This window comes from Lithobates pipiens, unplaced genomic scaffold (assembly GCF_037356315.1).
Source record: "Lithobates pipiens isolate NorthernLeopardFrog02 unplaced genomic scaffold, aLitPip1_a1.2 Scaffold_3, whole genome shotgun sequence".
NCBI classification, from domain to species: domain Eukaryota; kingdom Metazoa; phylum Chordata; class Amphibia; order Anura; family Ranidae; genus Lithobates; species Lithobates pipiens.
In genome coordinates this window covers 241,032,226-241,055,877 of record NW_027507790.1, presented here as the reverse complement: position 1 = coordinate 241,055,877, position 23,652 = coordinate 241,032,226, and the positions used below count along the sequence as shown (strand labels likewise).

General features: G+C 41.8%; 1 protein-coding gene across 1 annotated transcript in view; it reads left to right on the top strand.

The window, feature by feature from the left end:
* Positions 1-23,652, top strand: part of WDR7 (WD repeat domain 7) — a 597,600-nt gene that overhangs the window by 454,898 nt on the left and 119,050 nt on the right. Inside the window, 3 exon segments of the mRNA XM_077462962.1 lie at positions 943-1,092; positions 7,935-8,017; positions 15,390-15,489. Of these exon segments, the coding sequence (XP_077319088.1) occupies positions 943-1,092; positions 7,935-8,017; positions 15,390-15,489 (333 nt within the window).

Below are 23,652 nucleotides of genomic sequence, written 5' to 3'. Positions count from 1 at the left end.
TAAATATTGCATTTAATATACAACTATATAGATCAGACCCAAATGAGGAAAAAGGGACTTTGTGCTGAATGAGGGACAGTCCGTCAAAATCAGGGACATTTGGGAGCTATGCTATCAGTACATGAATCACTGCTTGTAGGCAGCAAGGTACTTTGGGATATGTAGTCCTTAGAAATCGAAAGTAAACAGCAGAGGAGAATCTGCAAAGCATGCAGAGAATCTAGGAAGTTGTGGCAAGAGGTGGCCTATAGGCAGGCAGCACTCACAACACGATTTTTTTCTTTTTCTTTAAGTAAGCATATATTAGAAAATAACTATAGTTTGTATTGCTATTACAATGCTGATGTTAATAAATGACTGTGACCTTAGAACTCCTTTAAGAATTATGTGACAGGGTTACTTTGAAGCTTAACTTCACCTTTTTCCTGAAAAGTTTACATTCCCAGGTTGCTTGATATGACACCCCTAAACAGGTAATTTCTACCCTAGAAGAATATATTCCAAAAGCCAATGCTCTAAGGTAGGTTTTTAGCGAAGTCCAGTTGACCTAACAGTATGTTTTAAAGGTTTGCAGCAAGAAGTTGGTACACCCAGGGAAAACCCATAGGGACAGGATACAAATGCCATAGGAATAGCGGCTGTGATAGAAAAATGAACCCAGGACACAGGTGCTACTAAGCAAAAGCACTAACCACTAAAGTATTGTGCTGCCCACAGCAACAGCAAACTGACAGCTGGATGTTACATAAAATGATCCACCAGCAACTGGGGCTCCAAAATCAAATAAAAAATATGGATGTGTATGGTTTAGACAGGGAAAGCAAGTATTCACTCGTCTCAAGTGTATTTTTTCCTGAATTGTAGCTGCTCGTTGCGTTGCAACTCCCAATATACCGTAAATGATTTCCTTCTTTTGTGTTGTGTTATAATCTGTCTCTGCAGGTCCACAGGCACACGGCTCTGGCTGCAAACACGCAATCTCAGCAAAATATCCACACCACTGCTCTGGCCCGAGCGAAGGGAGAGATTCTGAGGGTTATAGAAATCCTGATCGAGAAAATGCCATCTGATGTCGTGGATCTCTTGGTGGAGGTATAGGAATTTCTGTCACTGTCATGTTTCTGTCCTTTGTGAGAAGTAACTTTCCTTCTGTTGATTAGGACAAGCGATGTAAGCACAAGTTGAGTAATAGCATACTTGGAGAGGTGCAGGTAAAGGACTGTTGATTTTGTAGCATGTGTCCAGAGAGGAGAAGACATTCAACTGCAGGATCCAAGCAAGATGATCTCAAATTTCACAGAGATGAGAAGCTCCACTAATAACTCTTTTAGGCTCCAGTATAGAATGGAAACCAAACCCCCATGACATCTCCTTTTTTAATAACACCTGCCACACACAAAATAAAGCCCAAAATCCTTTTAACTCATAAGCCTCATTTATCAACATATCAAAGCAGTGCTGCCTTGCCTAAGCCAGCATTGAGAAAAATGTTAAAAGAATTGTCCCATTATTTTATTAAAGCCCAACTGAAGCTTCTTATAACATTATCTAGATATATTCAATGTGCAATAAAAATTTAAATGGCAAATGTCGTTTCCACAAACCTAATTCTCTCTCCCACCCCACCCAGTCTGTATTATGCAGAAAAGGACTGTGGCTATCTGTGTGAGCAATGGTCTCTCTGCAGTTGTCCAACCCATTCTTTGCTTAGTCAGAGCTTGTACTCTAATCAGCATGGAGCATGAGCTTTGCTTATTTGAGAGCTTTAGCTCTGATCCAGCACAGAGCTGATACTTAAAGTGGTTGTAACCGTCTGTTCCCTTATAGCAGTTTAAACAGCACAGTGCTTGTGCTGTGTAATCTGCCCCTCTCTAAGCTGTAAAAAACCTGGCTGATCCTGCCTGTTCCTGTGTCCCCCTCTGTGCACTGACCACAGTAATCATGGCTGCTGCACTCCGATTACCATGGTCAGTTTACATCCCTCTGTCATCTGAAGCTCTCCTCTCTCCCCCTCCCTCCCTGCCTGTCAGCTCATGTGTGTGTGTGAGTAGTAAAGTAAACTGTAAAAAAAAATCACTGCCAGCCCCTCTCTTTTATCCAGCCATAACACACTGTGTAAGTGTTTGTTGAAACGGATGCCTGTAAATACTTTTTTTCAGATCTCTTCAGGCCAGTCATGTGACTACTGGATGTTATCCTCCCCCCATTTAAGGGCTAGAGTGGGAGGGGCTGAGCGGCCAGCACAGTGGTCACGTGACCCCCCCAGCTGAAGTCAGAGGGAGATCGGGGGGCCCTTCCACTGTAGCTTGTAGATGTAGTAGCAGAGCGGCCGGGAGTCACTTGAACGGAAAAAGTTATTTAGAGGCATCATTTTCAACAAACACTTACACAGTGTGTTATGGCTGGATAAAAGAAAGGGTTTGGGCATGATTTATTTTTTAAATGTTACAAACACTTTAAGCTGGGTATACACACAGATTTTTTATTTTTTTTCCAACCAGCATAATGAACTAAAACAACCTCACAGATCTCTGCGCTGCATCAATACATTCAATGTTGATGAAGGGATCTCTCCTACTGTGTGTTTGTATTCTGACAGCGGGTTCTTCCTGTTAGAATACACTGATCAGCACTGTAGCCATTGGCTGCAAGTACTGATCAAATGCTGGTTTTCCAGCATGACTGTTCGACAGAAGCCACTTGTTTGGCCAGCTTCTGTTGAACAGACAGCGGTACTGAACCGGCTGAATATCGGTGTCTGTATACCCTGATTTACACACAAGGATAGCACCAGTCTACTTCTGTAACCTATAGCCTGGGGGATAGAATTTTAGGCTCACTGGGGGACCAATTACATCAATACCAGAAGTAAGACCTTTTCCATTTACCTTTTCTCTGAACAGTAAAGTGCTTATCCTACCTAACCTGTATAATTTTTTTTTTTTAAAATCTGTATTCTTGCCTTTTTTTAATCTGGTCCAGTCGTGTGATCTTGCAGTTTTGGCTCAGCGTGCGCTCATCATTGGCTGGCAATTACGGGAGCCGCGACATTACCCATAGGCTTCCATGGCCCAGCCATTCTTGGCACACCCTCCCCTCCCCTCTAGCAACTCCTCATTGACATAAGGGAGCCAGAGCTGCTAGCTCACAGGACCTGAGCAGATTAAAAAGGGGTATATACACACACCTTTTTTTCTTCAGGTTAGGCAGGATAAGTAGGAAGAAGGGAGGTTAAGAATAGTTAATTTGGGCTTTTCTTCTACTTTAAAGCAGCTGATAGATTAAGAAATTTTCTTTCCTTAAGGACCAGATTAAGAATATACAGTATACATCAATCATATTTGCAAAAAAGACTTTACTAGCACGCAGAGCCATTTATAGCTGTAGCTGCCCCAAAAGGAGTTCAGGGTACCCATAGACATTAGATTTTTTTTAACAGACCTTAGTCTTTAGTCCTCCAGTAGGATGAAGAATAAAGTGTATGTACCCAAAATTTTGTTTTTATGTTTTCAAAAGAATATTGAAGGGTTAAACTTCCTCCCAGAGAAACAACAGATTTCCCTATATTTTTTTTTTGTCTGTGACAGTGGACACCAGTACAAATAGAGAAGGTGAATCTTCTGGCCATTAAACATTTAAAGAGGTTCTAACCCTACCCTACTCTATGTAAAACGTAAAAAAAAACGTTTTTACTATACATACACTTAGAATGTGATGTCTGCAGACACCTGAGGATGAAGACAAATCTGGGTGAGGAATAGAGCTCAGATTTGTCAGAAGACATGTGTTCCCTTTGTAAATTAGGGTTGGAGGTGCTTCATTTACCTCTCCTCTCCTTGCCAATGTGCTACTCTCCCCCCACCACGCTTTACTACTGGCTGCCTGTTAACAGAAGAGAAAATGGTTCAGACCTATCACTCTATAACACTCTATCCAGGTTACCGCCCGACTTCTCCTCATTAATTCCTCAAGACGGTTACAAGTACAGCTTCTGTTCTGAACATGACCGTTTCCTCTCCTCTCTGGTCATCTTTCATACTCTCACCTTCAACACACCACATTCCTCAACCATTATCTGGAACTTCCCATTCAGCGCACTCTAACTCTTTATACTTTAAATCACACTTTTTTAAAACTCACCTCTCTAGACAATTTCCTGTTCTATTACACATTACACGTTCTATTACACATTCTCTTCAGTCACGAACCTGTACATACGTACTTTTGCCACTACTTGATAAGGCGCAGATGGTCACCATATATCACTTTCTAATTCTTATTTCTTATTCCCAAGAAATTTTTATGGTCACTTTTATTTTTTAGTTTTGTTTGGAGAATAATTTTTTCTGTATATTTTATGCTACGCTGTTGTATACAGTCATAACAGTTGATTTACTGAAGGAGTTAAAATGTTTACCTAAAAAGTAAATGCTGTCTTTGTAAAGTGAGCGTTCACTGGGCTAGCTAAGGTAAGGTAAAGCTATGTTTACCTTATTCAACCAGTCACATGCTAGAAAAACATGTCATTTATTTTATTATTATTTTATTGGTTATTAAAAGTTCAACTATTTATTAGCATTCACTTTGCAAGGTAAACAAGCTCTTGAAATTGAACGTTTACTTTTCTATGTGGCCTTTTTAGTAAATCAACCCTCTAATGCTTATTCTTTTTTATTCGTTTTTGTACAGTGCATTCAGAAAGTATTCACAGCGCTTCACATTTTTCCATATTTTGTTATGTAGTTGTTTTGTAGTTGTAGTTGTTTTGTTGTTATTATGTATGTTACAGCCGAAATTGAATAAATTCATTATTTTCCTAAAAATTCTAACAAACAATACGCCATAATGGCAAGGTGAAACAAGTTTGTTTTGTTTGAAATCTTTGCAAATTTATAAAAAAAATTAAAAAAAGGAGAAAAAATCCCATGTACATAAGTTTTCACAGCCTTTTCTCAATACTTTGTTGAAGCACCTCTGGCACCAATTAGAGCCTCAAGTCTTTTTGAGTATAATACTACAAGCTTGGCACACCTATTTCTGGGCAGTTTCTCCCATTCTTCTTTGCAGGACCTCTCAAGCTCCATCAGGTTTGATGGGGACCATCGGTGCACAGACATTTTCAAATCTCTCCAGAGATGTTCAATCAGGTTCCAGTCTGGGCTCTGGATGAGCCATTCAAGGACATTCTCAGAGTTGTCCCGTAGCCACTTCTTTCTTATCTTGGCTGTGTGCTTAGAGTCGTCGTCCTGTTGGAAGATGAACTTTTGCCCCAGTCTGCCACTGAAAAACATCCCCACATGATGAGCGGTGCCTTGCTTCCTCCAGACAATTCACTTGCCATTCAGGCCAAAAAGTTCAATCTTTGTTTCATCAGACCAGAGAATTTTGTTTCTCATGATCTGAGAGTTTTTCAGGTGCCTTTTACTGAAGAGTGTTTTCCGTCTGGCCACTTTACCATACATGCCTGATCGGTGGAGTGCTGCACAGATGGTTGTTCTTCTGGAAGGTTCTCCTCTCTCCACAGAGAAACTTTCTGTCATTGTTGTAATCATCAGGTTTTTAGTTTCCTCCCCGACTAAGGTCCTTCTCCCCTGATTGCTCAGTTTGGCGGGGTGGCCCGCTTTCGGAAGAGTCCTGATGGTTCCAAGCTTCTTCCATTTACAGATGATGGAGGCTACTGTGCTCATTGGGACCTTCAATGCTGCAGAATTTTTTATGTACCCTTCCCCATGTAGCGCTGGCTTCTGACGAGCATGTGCTATATGTTTTTCAAAGTTAAATCTCCTGAAACCACAGTTGGGTTTTGGGGCTAATTTTACTAAATTTATGGTTTCAGTACCAGTCTGGCTGGGTTGCACTGGGTTCTTCTTGGCCGCAGGTGTCACTGTCATCGTCTGCAAGGTTGAGAATGCAGTCTAGCTGGGTGGATTGAATGCCATGTTTCTTTCGGAACTGGCCCAGTGGGAGTGTTCTCCTGCTGTGCATTCTGGGAGGTGGTATTTAAGGTACTGACATCACGGGCTTAGGCTGTTCTATTCTGTTCGATAGGTTATTTTCTGTCTGTTTGGTTCTGGTCCTCCTGACCAGCACCCATGGCCCTCCTGGCCTGGGGTGCGGAACCATTCATTTCCAAGTCTCGGGGCTGGCTAGCCCGTGGCGACGCAACTGCAGGGACAGACCTAAATGGATATCGGGGCCTATTGATTCAAAGGTGGTCCGGTGCCGTCTCATCTAAGGGAGAGGCCCAGCAACTGGAGGAACCCTAGTGGAGGACTTTTCAGGAGAAGGCCATGCGCAAGGCTGGCTTCTCTGAAGGAGCCTGGAGGCTCAGTTGAAGGACACTTCATGGAACTTCACTCATACGGTATCGCCGGAGCGGCTGAGAGATACTGGTATCGTATGATAGCTCTTTAAATTTGTCTATGTCCCTCGGTTACAATCAAGTCTGTGGCAGAGACTTTTACTCAAGTATTTTATGCTCAAGTCTGAGGCAGAGACTTTTTTTGGCACCCTTCCGACTGCTAGGCCTAGTGAGAGGAGGTCTATCGGGGGTTGTGAAATCCAGCTGTGAAACGGTTATTCTCTGGATTTTTCTTATAAGAGACTTTCCATTTTTTGAAGTTCAAACTACCTGAACTTACTCCTAACCCTCTACCCTAAAACGAGAGACTCTGTTTCTACTTTAAATAAATAACCCAAAAGAAGATTCAGTGTCGGTTTCCATATTTCTTTGGGCCATCTACCACGGGAAACCCTAGATGGAGAAGCAGTCAAGAAGGTAACGGTAAGCCCAGTAAAACCAGCAGCTCCTTCGGGGGTCAGTGATACACCCAGATCTGTGGCTCGATACAAACCTGTCTCAGAGGTCTACAGACAATTCCTTGGACTTCATGGCTTGGTTTGTGCTCTGACATTCATTTTTAACTGTGGGACCTTATATAGACATGTGTGTGCCTTTCCAAATCATGTCTAATGAATTTAATTTATTTTGGAATTAGGCTGTAACATAACAAAATGTAGAAAAAGTGAAGCGCTGTGAATACTTTCCGAATGCACTGTATATGTATAAGCTATATTTGTTAGCATTGTTGTAAGATTGACCTTGTAGAGTGCTACATGATATGATGGAGCTATATACATTTTAAAGATGAGAAGTTTTGTTCAATATTACCACCTTCCTCATTAAAATTGTACACATAGACCTCAAACCAGACTGTAGGAGCATCTCCCAACTCCCTGCCTCTGCCTGCACAGGGCTGGGCATCTTCCTGGGAGTTGCGGTTTGTACAAAACACACATTTTGGTGACTGTCATAGACAATAATGGGCTGCCTGGCAAGAAATTACTGCACAGGCCCAGACACTGAGCGACACCTACAGTCTACCTCTGTCGTCATTTTAATGATCGTGGTGAGGGAGGTACATAGGTTTTGTGGAAAAAACAAACAAAAAAAACATTCCTATTATTTAAAAGTGTATCTAAATCCCAAACTTTTCTTTTTAGTTTTGGATAGAGTGGCTCACTGTCTCAATTTGTCCATGTGATCAAGATAGTTATCAAAAATCAAAAATCTTAATTTATCGCTGGATTGAGAACAGAGGATCTTCCATTGAGGAGAATTGTTGCTGTGACAACTGTAATGGGAATTCCTCTCATTTAGGAGAGATTTCTTCTTCCTGTTTCTACAGTGCAGAATGTAAAGGGAATTCTCCCTAATGGGATACAGATGGCACAAAAAAACTAAAACCTCACTTTGTCCAAAAGTAAAACTAAACAAACGACTTGATATGTTTAAAAATTTAGAAGGTATGTCATCTACTTTGCTTACAAGGTTGTTGTGCGAAATTGAAACATAGAAGAGCGACGGCAGAAATAAAGATCAAGTGGTCCATCAAGTCTGCCCTATTTATACTGTATTTGTATTTGATGCTTAGGTGATGGACATTATTATGTACTGCTTGGAAGGATCTTTGTTGAAGAAAAAAGGCCTACAGGACTGCTTCCCTTCCATTTGCCGGTAAGTCTTATGCTACTGTGCAGTGCACATTATTCATTCCCTCCACTTTTAAGCCCAGGAAAAATGGGTCGAAAATTGGCCGGTTCAGGAGGCCGCTTTTAGTCTGTGTGTCCTACTGTCTATTCAACAGAAGTCCGTTTAATGACCAGCTTCTGTCAAATGGAAATCCAGCATTCGATCAGCGCTTTCAGCCAATAGCGGGAGAGATCCCTGCATCCCTGCGTGTGTTGACGCAGGGATCATGTCAGACTTTTCTTCTTTTTTCTTTTATATAGCCCGGTGGTTGAACGGAAAAAAAAAAAACTGTTATACTGTACCATGTACATTACTTTTAGGTGCACTGATCCCTAAAACCTGGGTACAGACCATGTGAAGCTTGGTGGGCTCAGTCAGCCTCTGCCCTCTTATATGTCTTGAATGCTACATTAATATAATTTTCCTGACAGAGCTCCTTATCCCTGTTTACCTAGGAATTTGAGTGTTTTACCCACCTTTGTGTTTTCTTTCACAGTAGGGACATCTCATAATGAGACCCGGGAACTCAGCACAGAGCGCTCACCAATAGAGTCTGCAAGATATACCGTATTTATCGGCGTATAACACACACTTTTTTTCCCCTTAAAATCGTGGGTGTGTGTTCTACGCCAATCTCCGCTGATTGTGAGTGAAGCGAGCGCCGCCGAAATACACATAGCCGAGTGTACTCGGATAGGCTTGGCTCCTCTCGGCTCTGCTCACAGTCACGTCCAGTCCCACCCTATGATGGCCATAACACAGGGACTGGGCATGACTGTGAGAGGAGTCGAGCCTAGCAGAGTACACTCGGCTATGTATATATCGGCAGCGCTCTGCTCACAGTCACGCCCAGTCCTGCCATTGGACCTGTGTTATGTCCATCATAGGGCTGGGTGGGACTGCGAGAGGAGCCAAGCACCGCCGAGATACATAGGACATCCGGCTCTGTGTATCTCGGCTTTTTTCTCCAAAGAGGATGTATTGCTTTTTGAGTAATCCAATTTGTGAAGTAGATATAAAGTGCAATAAGCCTACTTTCTCTGGACTAATGCCAGGTGAGTTCTCAGCACTATGCTGGAGAATTAAACAAAAACAACACTTGGCAGATTTTTTGCGAAGCTGTAATGCCCTGTGCACACAGTCGGACTTTCCGACAGAAAATGTGCGATCGGATTGTGTTGTTGGAAATTCCGATCGTGTGTGGGCTCCATCTGACTTTTTCCGTCTGAATTTCTGACACACAAAGTTTGAGATCTGGATATAAAATTTTCTGACAACAAAATCCGATCGCTTAAATTCCGATCGTGTGTAGACAATTCCGACGCACAAAGTGCCACGTCGTACGTCTTGTACATCACCTTGTTCTGAACGATCGGATTTTCCAACAACTTTCTGCTGTGTGTATGCAAGACAAGTTTTGGCCAAAATCTGACAGATTTTGTTTTCGGAATGTCCGACCGTGTGTACAGGGCATTAGAGTGTGAGCTCTGTGGTCACTGTGACAGCAGAGCTTTCTATTGAAATGTGTATGCCTTTCTTTGAAGCTGCTGTCAGTTTAGGCTTCAGGGGTTTCTGTTTTTTTTTTTGGGGTAGGGTTTTTTTGGTTGAAGCAGTAGTTCGGGGGGGGGGGGGGGGGTTCTGCCTTTGTAAAGTATATTGACAAAATTAATTCAGGGAGACTATGTAGAAGGAGGGTTTGCCTAGCCTGCTGTGCTTACATATCCATTCACCTTTGCCAGGGACAATGCAACCAGTGCCTCATGACCGGGCACTGCAGAACCTTTACAAAATGTCATTTTAAAGGCTACGTTTTTTAGTAAAAATAATAATTCATTGTGCATGATTTTACATATAAAATAAATGTGCATGTATTCTTTTTTTTTTTTTTTTTTTTTTTTTTTTTACTTTATAGCCTGAAAAGCATTGCATCTGTTACTAGTTGGATGGCCGGTGCAGTGCCAGGCTCCTGCAAACACTGCTGACAGCTGTCTGCCTGTATCTCCATAAGGCAGACAGTTACTCAGCTGCAGGGAGTGTCAGTGAACTGCAAGGGTGCTGCTGAGCGATGATTATTTCGCATATATTCTATTTGTGTTCTTTATACACAATAGCAGACAATAACAAAAAATTAAAAAAATGTAATCAAGAGCAAATTAAAATACTCGTTTAGAAATGTAACTAAATTACAAATGTTTTATTATTTTCATTAACACGCACACGAATAAAGTTTTTCGATTCATTGGTTTTACAGAGAGTATTAGCATCTACATATTTAACTTTTTTCCATCACAACACTATGTACTATACAGAGAGTAGCATCATAGACTTAATTGCATTGACAAAATTCACTTCTAAACACAACACCTAAGGGCACTTTCCCAATGAGGCGGCGGGGGGGTTCGAGGGGGGGGGGGGGGGCGTCGGCGGTAAACCAACATTTCAGCGGTGCTATCGGGGCGCTTTTAACCCCCGCTAGTGGCCGAAAAAGGGTTAAACGTGCCACTGCCGAGGCGCTTTGAATGCGCTTCGGCGGCGCTGCCCATTCATTTCAGTGGGCAGGGGTGCTTTAGGAGCAGTGTATACACCGCTCCTAAAGCACCCCAAAGATGCAGCTTGCAGGACTTTTTCTAACGGTCCTGCAAGCACACCACTCCAGGGTGAAGGCACTCAGGCTTTCACACTGGAGTGACAGGAGAGGCTCTTCACATGCGCTATTTTTAGCATGTGAAAGTAGCTTCATAATCAATCGCTTACACCTGCTACCTCTTTGAGTGACTACCAATGATGCTTAAATACTCCCCATACGTATGTGTTCCCTATCCCCATGACTAAGCTCCGGGGGTGGAGTGAAACGTGTTGGGGGAGTGGCCTGGTTGGAGTCCAGGCTGAGGTTGCCACTCTACTGACCATCTCAGGACACCTAGATGTGCAACCTTTAGGGGCCACCCCATTGTTTACTGAAGTTCATTGAGAACTATGATTCATCTGCTGCGGTGGCATATGGGACTTACAGTTCATAAATTCACAGATCTCTGTGACAGAATGACACGGCTATGAGGGCGGGGCTGTTTTTAAAACCTGACAGTGGATGCAGGGAGAGGAACCCCCACCTGCTCTCATGGGTCGGTGAAGGGGCACAGGTGCTTGCCTAAATATGGGTGTAACATGTTACTAAAGGTTAACTTATCCTTTAAAACAGTGGTCTCCAAACTGCAGTCCTGGGGCCATATGTGGCCCTTTGCTTTCTTTTATCTGGCTCTGTTCCATTCACTAACCCCAACAAAGGGACATAATTATTCCCAATGACACCCAATGATGGGACACAATTTCTCTTACTGATACCAATGAGGGTCATTATTTCTCCCACTGACACCAGTGATGGGGCACGATTCCTCCCAATGACGCCAGTAATGGGACACTTTTCCTTCCATTGACATCAGTGATGGGGCACTCTTCCTCCCACTGATACCAATGACTGAACACTATCCCTCACACTGATGCAAATGAATGCACAATTCCTCCCAATAAAACCAATGATGAGGCACTATTCCTCCATCTGACCCCAATGATGAGGCACTACTCCCCCCAATGACACCAATGATGGGGCATTATTCATCCCACTGACAGGAATGATGGGGCATTATTCAACCCACTGACACCAGTGATGGGGCACTATTCCTCCCACTAATATCAATAATGGGGCACTAATGATGAGATACTATTCCTCCTAATGACACCAATAATGAGGCATCGTCTGCCTCCACTTAAACCAGGACATATTCTACTCCCAGTGACCACAATCTGTGACCCCATGAAAGGGGCATAATTATTCCCAATAACGGCAATGATGGGACACAAGTCCTCTCACTAATACCAATGTTGGGTCATTATTCCTCCCAATGGCACCAGTAATGGCGCACTATTCTTCCCAGTGACATCAGTAATAGGGCACTATTCCTCCCACTGATACCAATGATGGAACACTATCCTTCACACTAACACAAATGATGGGGCACTATTCTTCCCAATGACGCCAATAATGGGACACTATTCCTCACGATGACACCAATAATGGGACACTATTCCTCCCAATGACACCAATAATGGGACACTATTCCTCCCAATGACACCAATGATGGGACACCATTCCTCCCAATGACACCAATAATGGGACACTATTTCTCCCAATGACACCAATGATGGGGCAGTATTCCTCCCACTGACACCAATGATGGGGCACTATTCTTCCCAGGGGCACCAATTTTGGGCCACTACTCTTCCCAGGGGCACCAATGATAGGGCATTGTTTGCTCCCATTTACACCAGGAATGTTTCTACTCCCAGTGACCACAGTCTGAAGCCTCCTTCCCCCCAATGTATGAAAAACTGTAAACTGACCCTTCGTTTTGAAAGTTTGGAGACTTCTGAAAGGAAAAGGTGCATTACTTTTTATTTTTTGTTTTTTTTTGTGTTTTTTTTTTTGTTTTGGTACAGATGGAATTATAAAAGTTCCATTTGGTTATATGGTATAAGTCCATTTTAAAAGCAAAATCATTTTTGTATGATGTGTACATTTAACAAGATGCTTGTGTATCCAATAAACATCCTTAGCCTAATTATAAAACTGTATATATGGAAATAAATATTGTCTGCGGGTCGATGGGCTTTCATATACTGTTTGGAACTGCTTGTTCAACAGAAGCCTTTTGTCAGAGTTAATTGAAAAGTAACCTTTTACTATCTTGCATCTTAATTACCTGGCCCTTTACATGGGCCTCCGTGATGAAATCCCTCTTGTAAAATGTGAGTTATTTGCTGTCCGAGTCTCTATTAAATGTGCTTGTTAATATCGGTGAGCTTTACAAGTGAATTGTAAGCAAATGATTCCATCTGCGCCAGGCCAGCTTTACAGAGGAGGGAGCTGACAGCACAAGAATGAATGTGCAAAGCTGGCGATTTCTTGTGTTTTGTATTTATTCATTTAACAGTTACCTGTGGTATTCATAGTGCTTTAACGCAGTTACCGTTGTCTAAATGAATGTTCTATAACATTCTGTCAGAAACCATGAAATCAGCCTGAGACAGAAGTACGGTTAAATCACGTGTTTAATAATAAAAGTAAAAAGAACAAATGTAGTTTAAAACATAGCCAAAGCTTAGTAACCGGAATGGGTAGTCAGCCAAGCCAGAAGTCAGGGATCAATATAGTGGAACAGCAAGCAGGACCTGGAGCCAGAAGGGATGTCAGCAAAGCAAGTCTTGAACACGATCACAGGAGAGTTTCTGTGATGTGACCAAGGGGAAGGCAGAGCTCCTCTGGGCTGGACGACTAAAGTATGCAGGACTGAAGAGCAGGATATCATCAACAGGTGAGTAACTGTGGAGAGATAGGAGCTTGCAATTAGCCGACAGCTAAGCGGCCAGCTCAGAGAAGGAAGGGCTGAGCCCAGCCCTGACACCTTCCCATGATTCCAGAGCATAGCGGACTGTTCACATCTCCTCCTGATGTAATAGATTTAAAGTCCCTGAATGACTTTACAGCAGGGCTGCTCCCACACTGCAGGGTTAGCTGCTTGTTTAGGCTTGGGGAGTGGAGAAGTTCTTCACCATACCTGATCCTCCATTCCCCTTGCAAATGGAGCTCCCCCACACTCCAACGGGGACTGTCCCTCAGTGTCATCGTGTTCAATTCAGGGATATGGATCCTGCATTAGTTTTGATGATGTCAGGACCATACACCACTGGAACATAGGGGAGATGATGCCACGGGCACAGGTCTAGCAGCATGGAGGATCAGTTAAATAAATTCATCTTGATATTATAGTGATATAAACCGATTGCCGAATCTTCCGGGGCTGAAGCAGTTAAAGTACACTAGCATTTGTTTTAAGCTGAAAAAATGCTGGATTAAAAAAAAAAAAAAAGGCTGATAATCGCTTTTTGTAGTAGCATTTTAGGAGTGTTTTTTTTCAATTTCCTTTTTTTTTTTTTTAAAAGGGGACGGGGAGCCAAAAAAAAAACACTATTAGGGGCGTTGAGCAGCGTTTCTGCTGGAAAAATGCTCCAAGAAACTACAAAAACATTTTTTTCTGCTCCTAGACGCTGAAGCTCAAAAAAAAAAAATTGTAGTAGCTTTTAGAAGCATTTAAGGAGCATTAGTGGTTTATTGCCATTTTTGCAGTACATGAAGGAGAAAAAAAAAGCATTTTAGTAGCGTTTAGAAACAGGCACAATTAGCATGATTTTCTGCTGGAAAAACACTCCAAGAAACGCTAAAAAATTATTATTTGTTCTGCTCCTAGAAGCTAAAGCTCAGAAAATGCTAATAGTCTAAAATAATGTGCATGGACACATAGGATAACACTATTTAGCTTCTAAGAGCACACAAAAAAACTGCAGCTACTAGGAGCTTAAAAAAACGCTAGTGTACATGGAGCCTTAAGTGGTTTTGTACAGAGCAGCCTCGGTCATCCTCTTCTCGGGTCTCCCACCGGCGTTCCTGGCCCCTCCCTCCTGCTGAGTGCCCCTGGAGTAAGCAGCTTGCAGTGGGGCCACCTGAGCAGCCTCGCTCCCAGGCCCCGGCACTGTGTGTCCATTCACCCATCCTTTTTTATTTATTTTTTATTTTGAAACTACTGCGGGCACAGAAAAATACCTGCAAGAAATACAGAGAGCTCCCACCCAACTTTCTTAGAGCTGAAAATACAGTGCCCATGCTATACATACTGAAAATGTAAGCAGTGTTGTCATTCTTGTTAAGTTCCTTTTTTTTTTACTAAACTACAGCTTACATCCCCCTCCCCTCATCGCTATGTGTGGGAGGTGTCCTGTAGTACAACAGAGGAGAGCTGGTAAGAGATGGTAGCACTGCTTGTGAGATCAGTAGAGGCAGTGATGTCATCTCACTGGAGTTTTGGCAGAACAACGGGTACTTTTCTGTACTTACAATGTTTTTAACCCCTTACATGGCGTCCGTTTAACTCAGGTGTCTGAAGGTCTTGCCTAATAATTTTTTATTTTATTTTGCCCAGACATTTTTTTAGATGTTGAACTCAAGGGCAAGTAGCAAATTACACAATTGCAGGGTGTATTGACTGTAATTGACAGTTTGGCTTCATCTTCTCCATGTTGTGCTGATGGCAGTACCCATTGGGAGAGTATTTGGACTCTGGGGACAGACTGGGGGAGGGGTTTTGACTGGTTTTACACTGGTGCCATGTTTCTGAATGGAATAGTTAACATTTGGCAGTGGCTTATGTAAATAATTGAAAAAGGAAATGGTTGCTTTAATGTTACTGCATGATCCAAGCCTGTTGTGTCAGCTTGTATCTCACCAATGTCCTCTGTGTTCCTTCAGGTTCTACATGGTCAGTTACTGTGAGCGGAGCCATAGAATAGCGGTAGGTGGCCGTCATGGCTCGGTGGCCCTGTATGACATACGGACTGGAAAATGTCAGGTAAGTGGCCACAGAAGCCTTTCTTTCCTTACTGAACTCGTGTTAAACCAGGCTAGCTGGGCTTTTTTTTCCAAGTTCCCTGCATTAATCTTTTAACAGGAATATAGATCTTATTTTCTAATGCATTTGTGTGCTGTTCCAGAATTCACCAGCTTACTTCAATACTTTGTCCCTAAGGCCCCTTTCACACAAAAAATGCAATCAAGTCCACCTATATTTTTGTCAGACGGACCTGATTCAACCCTCCATCCAGTCCTATAGACTGGTGGGTGTAAACAGACTTGTGTCCGTTTTTACACCCGCCTACCTCCAATCCGAACTGGTATGCATAAAAAAAATGGGATCTGTCCCCTTCAATCTTAGTGGATTGGATCAAAGGGAAGCCAGGGTAAATGGACAGTCTGTTTACTCCCGGCCACCCATAGAGCAGAGCAGCTCGGTCCGTGTCCGCTCTGCTTAAACTGAGCGGACACAAACCTGTCATCCACCCGCTGTGCTCTGATCAGTAGGGGATCAGTCAGTAGATCCCCTGCTGATCTGATTAGAACCCACCCCATGTAAAAGGAGCCTTACGTGGAACTTGCATGGAGATAATCACACTATTATGACTTTTCTTTATATGCATATGTGATCCAGTTTATTAAAACATAAGCCAAGGCAAAATAGAACATTTCACTATGTTTTATTCCTTTAAAGACCTTGTAAGTACAGAAAAAATTGTTGGGAGATTCATTTAAATGCTGGAAAATCTGTAATAAGTACTTGCTACAACATTAACTTCCAGAAGATGGCTGGCCTGTTGACGCACAACATTCGCCTCTTTACACCTTTACTGTTCAGGGATGCCCAGTGAGCCAGCAAAGATGAGTTATACTTTCTGAAAGAGGGAGTCCACCTACAAAAAAAATGATTAAAAGCCAGCAGCTACAAATACTGCATGGACATTTACCTGTCCCAGGGTCCAGCGATGTCGGAAGCCGAGCAATCACTTGGTTCTCAGCTGCTACCGCCGCCATTCTCATTGAGGGAATCGGGAAGTGAAGCGTTGCGGCTTCACTTCCCGGTTCTTTACTGCACATGCGCGAGTCGCGCTGCGCGTCGTAAGTGGTCCCCGCTATCTCCTGGGACCTGTGTGTTTCCCAGGAGACAGCGGGGGGAGTGCGGGAAGGGGCGAGACTCCCACGGGAGTCTATTCCCGGAAGTGGGTGCAGATACCTGTATTAGACAGGTATCTGCACCCCCCCCAAAAGGTGCCAGTTGTGGCACCGAAGGGGGGGAGGAATCCCATCAGCAGAAGTTCCACTTTTGGGTGTAACTCCGCTTGAAGTGGGCTCATTGCAGAGGGAGAAGCACAAGAAAGTTACACAGATGTTGCCTACTGCCGAAGCACTCTCCCGTGCTTCTCCTGGGCTTGGTCATATGATACAAGGGGGGGGCGATTTACTCAAACTGGAGAGTGCAAAATCTGGTGCAGGGTAGTCAATCAGCTTTTTCAGTTAAGCGTTGACAATAAAACCTGGAAGCTAATTGATTTCTATGCAGAGCTGCACCAGATTTTGCACTCTCCAGTTTTAGTGGATCAACCCCAGTGTCACTCTTCCAAACACAGGGGGAATATAGGAAACTATTTCAGTGACCCAAAAAGACAAAATGAAAGTGCCGCTCAGGCAGGGACAGGGAACTCATCCTAGCTCCAAACTGCAGCAATGTCAAAGCATCACATCATAAAGTAGACCCATGTGCCCATGTGCAAGAAGTGAGATAAATGGCAGTCTCAGCCTGGACTCCAGCCAGGTCCCCATGATTACGCTCCAAGAAGCGGAGCGAAATCCGTTGGAGGCTTGGCCTAGCTGGATTCGGGGCTGAGGCTGCCATTTATCTCACTTCATGCACATGGGTCTGCTTCATGATGTGTGGTTCATGGCTCTTTTCATTTTGACGAAGTATTTCAGTGCTGTGCACCAGGTGTATATTCTACCTGCTGGCATTCTACATACTAGTAGGTTTTTTACCAAAAGGTATTAGGTGGTGTTGCTCAATACTTTTACTGCTCCCTAGATCTGGACCTATGCCACTCTTTTATAGTCCCAGGTGCTGCTTGGAACAATAGGAGAACCTGTAGATAACACTGTTATTTCTCTGCTTTGGAAATTCAGAGAAAAAGTTTGCTTGAATTGTGCTTTGTGTTTAATAAAAAAGAAGAAGAAAACTCTTGCAGAAGCAATTCCCTTTGGAAATCTCCCTGGCAGCATTTGCACCAGTTAGCATGTTGCCTCGTTAAAACATTTTGCCTAATGCCATCAAGATCGATATTTTAATGAAGAAAGTAAAGAGACAGAGCTGTTCTGTTCTGCAGGATCAGAGGCCAGGTCATGTGTTGCTGGATAAGAAATTAAAATACTTTGCAAAATGTGCATTACAGCTAACTGTCATCAGATAATGTGCTCTGTGACTTTTCCCGCTGGATACCTTTTAATGCAATGAGCTGTATGAAGCTTACTTTGTCAAGAAACCAAAGATTTTTCTTTCTTATCCCTTGAGGGTCACAGGAAGTCTTTAACCTATGGGTTATACTGCCTCCTACAAAAGAATTAGACACTATTAAACAATAGAAGTCCAGGATAACCCCTCCTATTACCAGCATTCATTTGTTATTTACTAGGGTCCCAGGAGGGGCAATGTCTTTTGTTCTCTTCTGTTTTAAAGACTTACCTATTTTTTTGCTAGTGCTTTTCTATTTCTCAATTTTTTCTTCAAACAAGAATCTTCTGTACATCACTGGTGGAGTTGTGTCTCCTACTGTAGCTATGTGGCACAGTCTTCCTCAGCCTGGCTTTTAGAGTTCTATGTCCAAACCTCGCTGGACTGGATACTGCAGGGAAAGCCTGGAAGTGACAATTGGGCACTAAGTTTTACATAGATTGCTTTTCATACTCTCTTCTGATAAATAAATAAAAAAAGTTAACTGTGGAGCAATTTCTACATCCAGAGCCACTGACATTTGAAAAACTCGTCAGAAGACTCAGTTAATGGGTAGGCCGGTTGGGCTGTACACTAGGAGCTACTTAATATACTTTGGTTGCCGGCCAACATTTTTCTCTGTTCCCTGTAGCTTTTCATTCTAAGAACTTCTTGTTCCACCATCTCTCAGATGCTCAGATTATCATCCAAGCTTAGGGTCTCAAGGATCATGTTCCACCCTTTCCTTTTAAGGCATACTGTACTAGATCTATGAGCACTTCTTGGTGTTTTTGGCATCATACAACTGCTTCTCAGAGTTGCAAGGCTGCTACTTGGTCTTCTGTTTCCTAGTATTCTGTCGTCGGTTCATGGGGCAGTTGGTAATTGTTTTCTGTGTTTTCCACCATTCAATTGAACTGCTTTTGATCGTTCTGAAGGTTAAAGACTTTCTGTATTATATTATTTACTGAATCGGATCGGGCAGAATTTATTGACACCTTTAGAACCTCTGTTATTTCATCAAAAGTTAGAATTATTCAACTTTAAAAATTTTCACCAGTCTCTCCTCACTCCTGCTAGATTTCATAAGATGAGTCTACGCCCTGTAGCAACCTGTTTTTGGGGCTGTAGCCAGGTTGCTGATTTCCTACATTGCTTTTGGTCATGTTCCATCGTTCATTGGTTTTGGGGGGAAGTGGGTTCCTTTCTCTCCTTTAGGTTGGGCCTTCCTAATGTCCTCAATCCAAAAAATTGTCCCCTGGGAAGCTTTGGGGAATTGACTCTTTACAAATATGCTAAACATTTACTACGTATTTTGTACTTTTACGCTAAAAAGCTACACATACTGTCTTGGAAAGGGTCAGTTTTACCTGCTATTTCCCAATGGCTAAAACCTATTAAGGACTCCTTTATAATGAGAAGAAAAGACATTTTGGGACTTTAAATGAGGCAGGAACCAAAGGGGTAACTGCCTCCATCCCTATCATTGATTAAAATTGAGAGCAAGTGGTGGGACTTTATATGAAGCACACAGCAGCACAAAAGGAAGTCAAGTGACTGGGAAATACTGTTTATTCATGTTGTATAATCTAACATAAATGTTATTAATGACTCCCTCCCTTTATATAGACTTCTTTTTGAATTATGTAAAATAACAAAATTGTTTGGTAAGCTCTGGGGCAGATGGTTCTCTAACCCTCTTACTTTAACTTCTCTAAATCCAGGCTATTACCATAGGATTCGTTTTACTGTTGCCTGTACTTACCATGCAATTTGTAAGCGCATAACCCTGTTGTGTAATTTTATACTGTCTATGCACTAACATTTTCTATTTTGTGAGACACTGCAAGGTCACTTGTTGGATTTTAGACTTTTTTCTTTTTCATTTTTGTATGTGTTTTTTATGTACATTTTTGGAAAACTCAATCTTAAATTTTTTTTTTTTTAAAAGTCACCCTCAATGGACGAGAAACAAATTAGGAAATTTGTACCCAATATAAAATATTTTTTTTTAAGTCCATTGAGGGACACAGGTCCTACCCCTGTATGTTTATATTCATGTTCTTTTCTGCATTAAAAGTTGTAAACTGCAAGTCCTTGGGTAGAAATAATTTACTGGGGAATGTTTGTTTTGTTGTGCTTAAACAGAGGGATTAATTCTTCTTTAAAATCAGATATTTGCATATGCGTAGACATGTTACATCCATGATGGCGCTAGGGCCTGGCGGTGGGTCACTCATGCACCCAACATTGCATTGTGGGGGAGGGGAGGAGTTTCCAGGTTTTATTGTCAAAGCTTAATTGAACAAGCTGCAGTTAGAAGCTGATTGGCTACCATTCAAAACTGCACCATATTCTGAGTGCACCAGTTTTAGTAAAACCCCCCTTATTGTCAAGGAATGTATGATAATACACTTGGTTCTTTCTGTGCTTTGCCACACTATGGGGTTGGTTTACTGAAACTGGGGAGTGCAAAATCTGGTGCAGCTGTGCATGGTAGCCAATCAGTTTTTAACTTCAGCTTGTTCAATTAAGATTTGACAAAAAAAAAAAAAACTGGAAGCTGATTGTTTTTTTTGCAGAGCGTTACCAGATTCTACACTCTCCAGTTATAGTCAATCAACCTCTGCATTTTCTTTAATTGTTCCTCTTTAACTGTAAAATATGACTGGTTGGTGGCATTGTTGTAGTAGCACATCCTTTGGGACTTAATCTGTGTACCCCAAATCCAGTTTTTGATGGCTGTTCTTATTTTTTTAAGAACACCTTGGTATACATCTTAAAATGAACCACTTAGCGACTGCCCCACGTGCATTTACTGTGGCAGCTAGATCACTGTGCGCCAGATCTCACATCTGATATGTGATCAGCGCTTCCGGGGGGCCCATGCGTGTGCGTGCCACCCCGGCTGTGCTGCGACTTGTTGCAGCACAATCTGATCAGCGGGTCCCGGCCAATGATTGCCGGTGCTCAGTGAACGGCTCAGTCATTTATGGAAGAGAGCTCTGTATTGTAAACAACACAGAGCTCAATGCGCTAACAGGCAGTCTTGCTGTCTTTTTTTTTTAGTCCCTGCAAAAAAAAAAGGGAAAAAAAAGCAATCAGATTGCTTAATAAAAGCAGCACACATTACACATTGTTAGGCACACAGTTATCCCCTTAGTTGCCCCTAGATGTTAACCCCTTCTCAACCAGTGTCATAGTACAGTGCAGTGTATAGTTTTTGCACTGATCACTGTATTAGTGTCACTATTGATGTCAGTGCCAGTTAGTGTCCGATTGCCCCACCACACTATCCCAGTCCCACTATGAGTCACTGATCAATAAATAAATAAAATTCCAGTATATATCCCATAGTTTGTAGACGCTATAACTTTAACACAAACCAATCAATATACACTTACTGGGATATGTAGCAGAATACATTTTGGCCTAAATTCATAAAGAAATTATATATTATATATATATATATATATATATATATATATATATATATATATACACATACATATATATATATATAAATTTATTGTGTATGTTTTATAGCAGAAAGTAAAAAATATTTTTTTGGTTTATATAATTAAAAATGATGAACCCAGCCGTTATCAAATACCAACAAAAGAAAGCTCTATTTGTGTGAATAAAATGTTAAATATTTAATTTGCACAGAGCGTTTCATAACTGTTTAATTGCCCTTTTAACGTAGCGGGGTGCCGAATAGCGGAAAAAAAATGGCCGCGTCATGAAAGGGGTAAAATCTTTTCTGGAGGGCAAGTGGTTAAACAATGCCACTACAGTATACATTTGGAGTTCCACCTCTCAGTTAACATGGATATATGGAAACAACAGTCTACCTAGTAGTAGTTAGCATTTCAGTTGACTTATTCTGTAATTTTAAAGATGTTTTGCCGCCTATCCAAGCATCTTCTTCAGTCCTAGAAGTTCTTTTAGTCCTTCGAAACATCTTCAGTATTACAGAACAAGTGCCATTGAATATAATGGGCATCTACTAGCTATACCATGACCTAGCTAAAAGAAACCCTTGACAGACAGACATATTAGGATCAGTGCTTCACCGGTAGGTCTTCCGTTGAGTGAAAAGATATGGTCCTCTCTTTTTGTTTAATAGGAGGCATGTGGGCACTTATTTATGATAAACCATGAAGGAGCTCTAATGAGGGATTTCCATAATCCCGGTAAACCCCCAGAAGTAAGGCATCCTAATTATTAAAATTTTAATTCTGTAATATGTCTTGGAAACATGACTTTATGGTGGTCTTTTTGAGCCAGAAAAACACTGGCCACATTTTAAATAGCCTGACCTCCTGACAGTGGTGTGTATTAACACATGTTCAATATTTTCATCACATACCCATGAAAATCTTTTAAAACCACCTTCTCGTTGTATTGTGTGGTGCTATGTGGTGCAATGATGAGTGGAGTAGGCCGCCACTTCCTTCCAGAGCCCAAGCAGATGTTTTCTTGTCTGTGCGGCCAGACTGCTGGAGTGTGAGCTATATCTGTACATTACAAAGGATCCTGCAATGGTCAGATCACTCTAAACAAGTCACAAATGAAAGTTCTCACATAAAAGATTCTTAGACAATCGTGTGGAGACTCACGGCATTCTGGAGATGCTGTTCTAGTGTCACAAAAGGCTAAGTCTTGGAAAATCGCCGATATAAGCATTGTCCAACGTTGCTATGACATGCTACAGCATGAGGATGCCACAATAACCCATACAGAAAGATTCCGTAAATACATGTCAAAAGACATCTTAAAAACAAAAACAAAAAAATATATAATGAAAGAAGGTTTCTTCCTTCCGAAGATGCAAGTTGCATGGCTTCTGGCTTGGGTATTTTGAGTCACAAACTCTGAATAAGTTACTGATCAGGAGTTCTGATTTACCTTGCTCCCTACTTGTCCTGGGGGAGGAATGCAAGGTTGTAAAATTCAGACATTAAATATAAACAAAGCATATTCCTCTATAATATGTACTTCTCTCAATGCAGAACGCGAAGTTTAATTTCTGTCTGCTGCTTCATTTCTCCGCTATCAGCATGAATCACTTCTGACAAGCTCCCTGTGTACATGGAGCCTTTGGATCGAGCATGTGGTCCGGAGTGTTGCTTTACACCAGCACCTTTTGCATTAAAGAGCAACACTACTTTTACTGAGAAGAAAAAAAAAACATGACTGATCAATGTACATTGCATGGATTTGAACAAACTTTGTTGCAGATTCCTAGCTGTTTCCACTCTGAAGAGAAAGTTGGTTGTGTTTTGGATACAGATTTTGAATGGGAGTGACTTTCATAATCGATCAGCTGATGCACTTGCAGTGTTCAAATGATGAACGTTGCAATGTCAGCATCCCTTTTATATTGATTAACCCTTTCTCATTATCTCGACAAAAATCTGGAAATCTGACTTGTATCTTAGTGCAGACTTCTAGGAAAATCAGCGAGCCAATCACACAAGCAGGAAATTACTATTCTGGGGTTGTTCTATACACCAAATGTGGACAGAAGGCCTCTGGGTTGCCATATTACATTGAGATTTACATGAAATTGCAGTTTGAAAAGGAAAGGTAATTTTTAAGAACATGAAATTACAATATGGCCATTGTAGCAATTGTATATGATATATACAGTATGTATGTGTGTGTGTGTGTGTATGTATGTATGTATGTATGTATGTA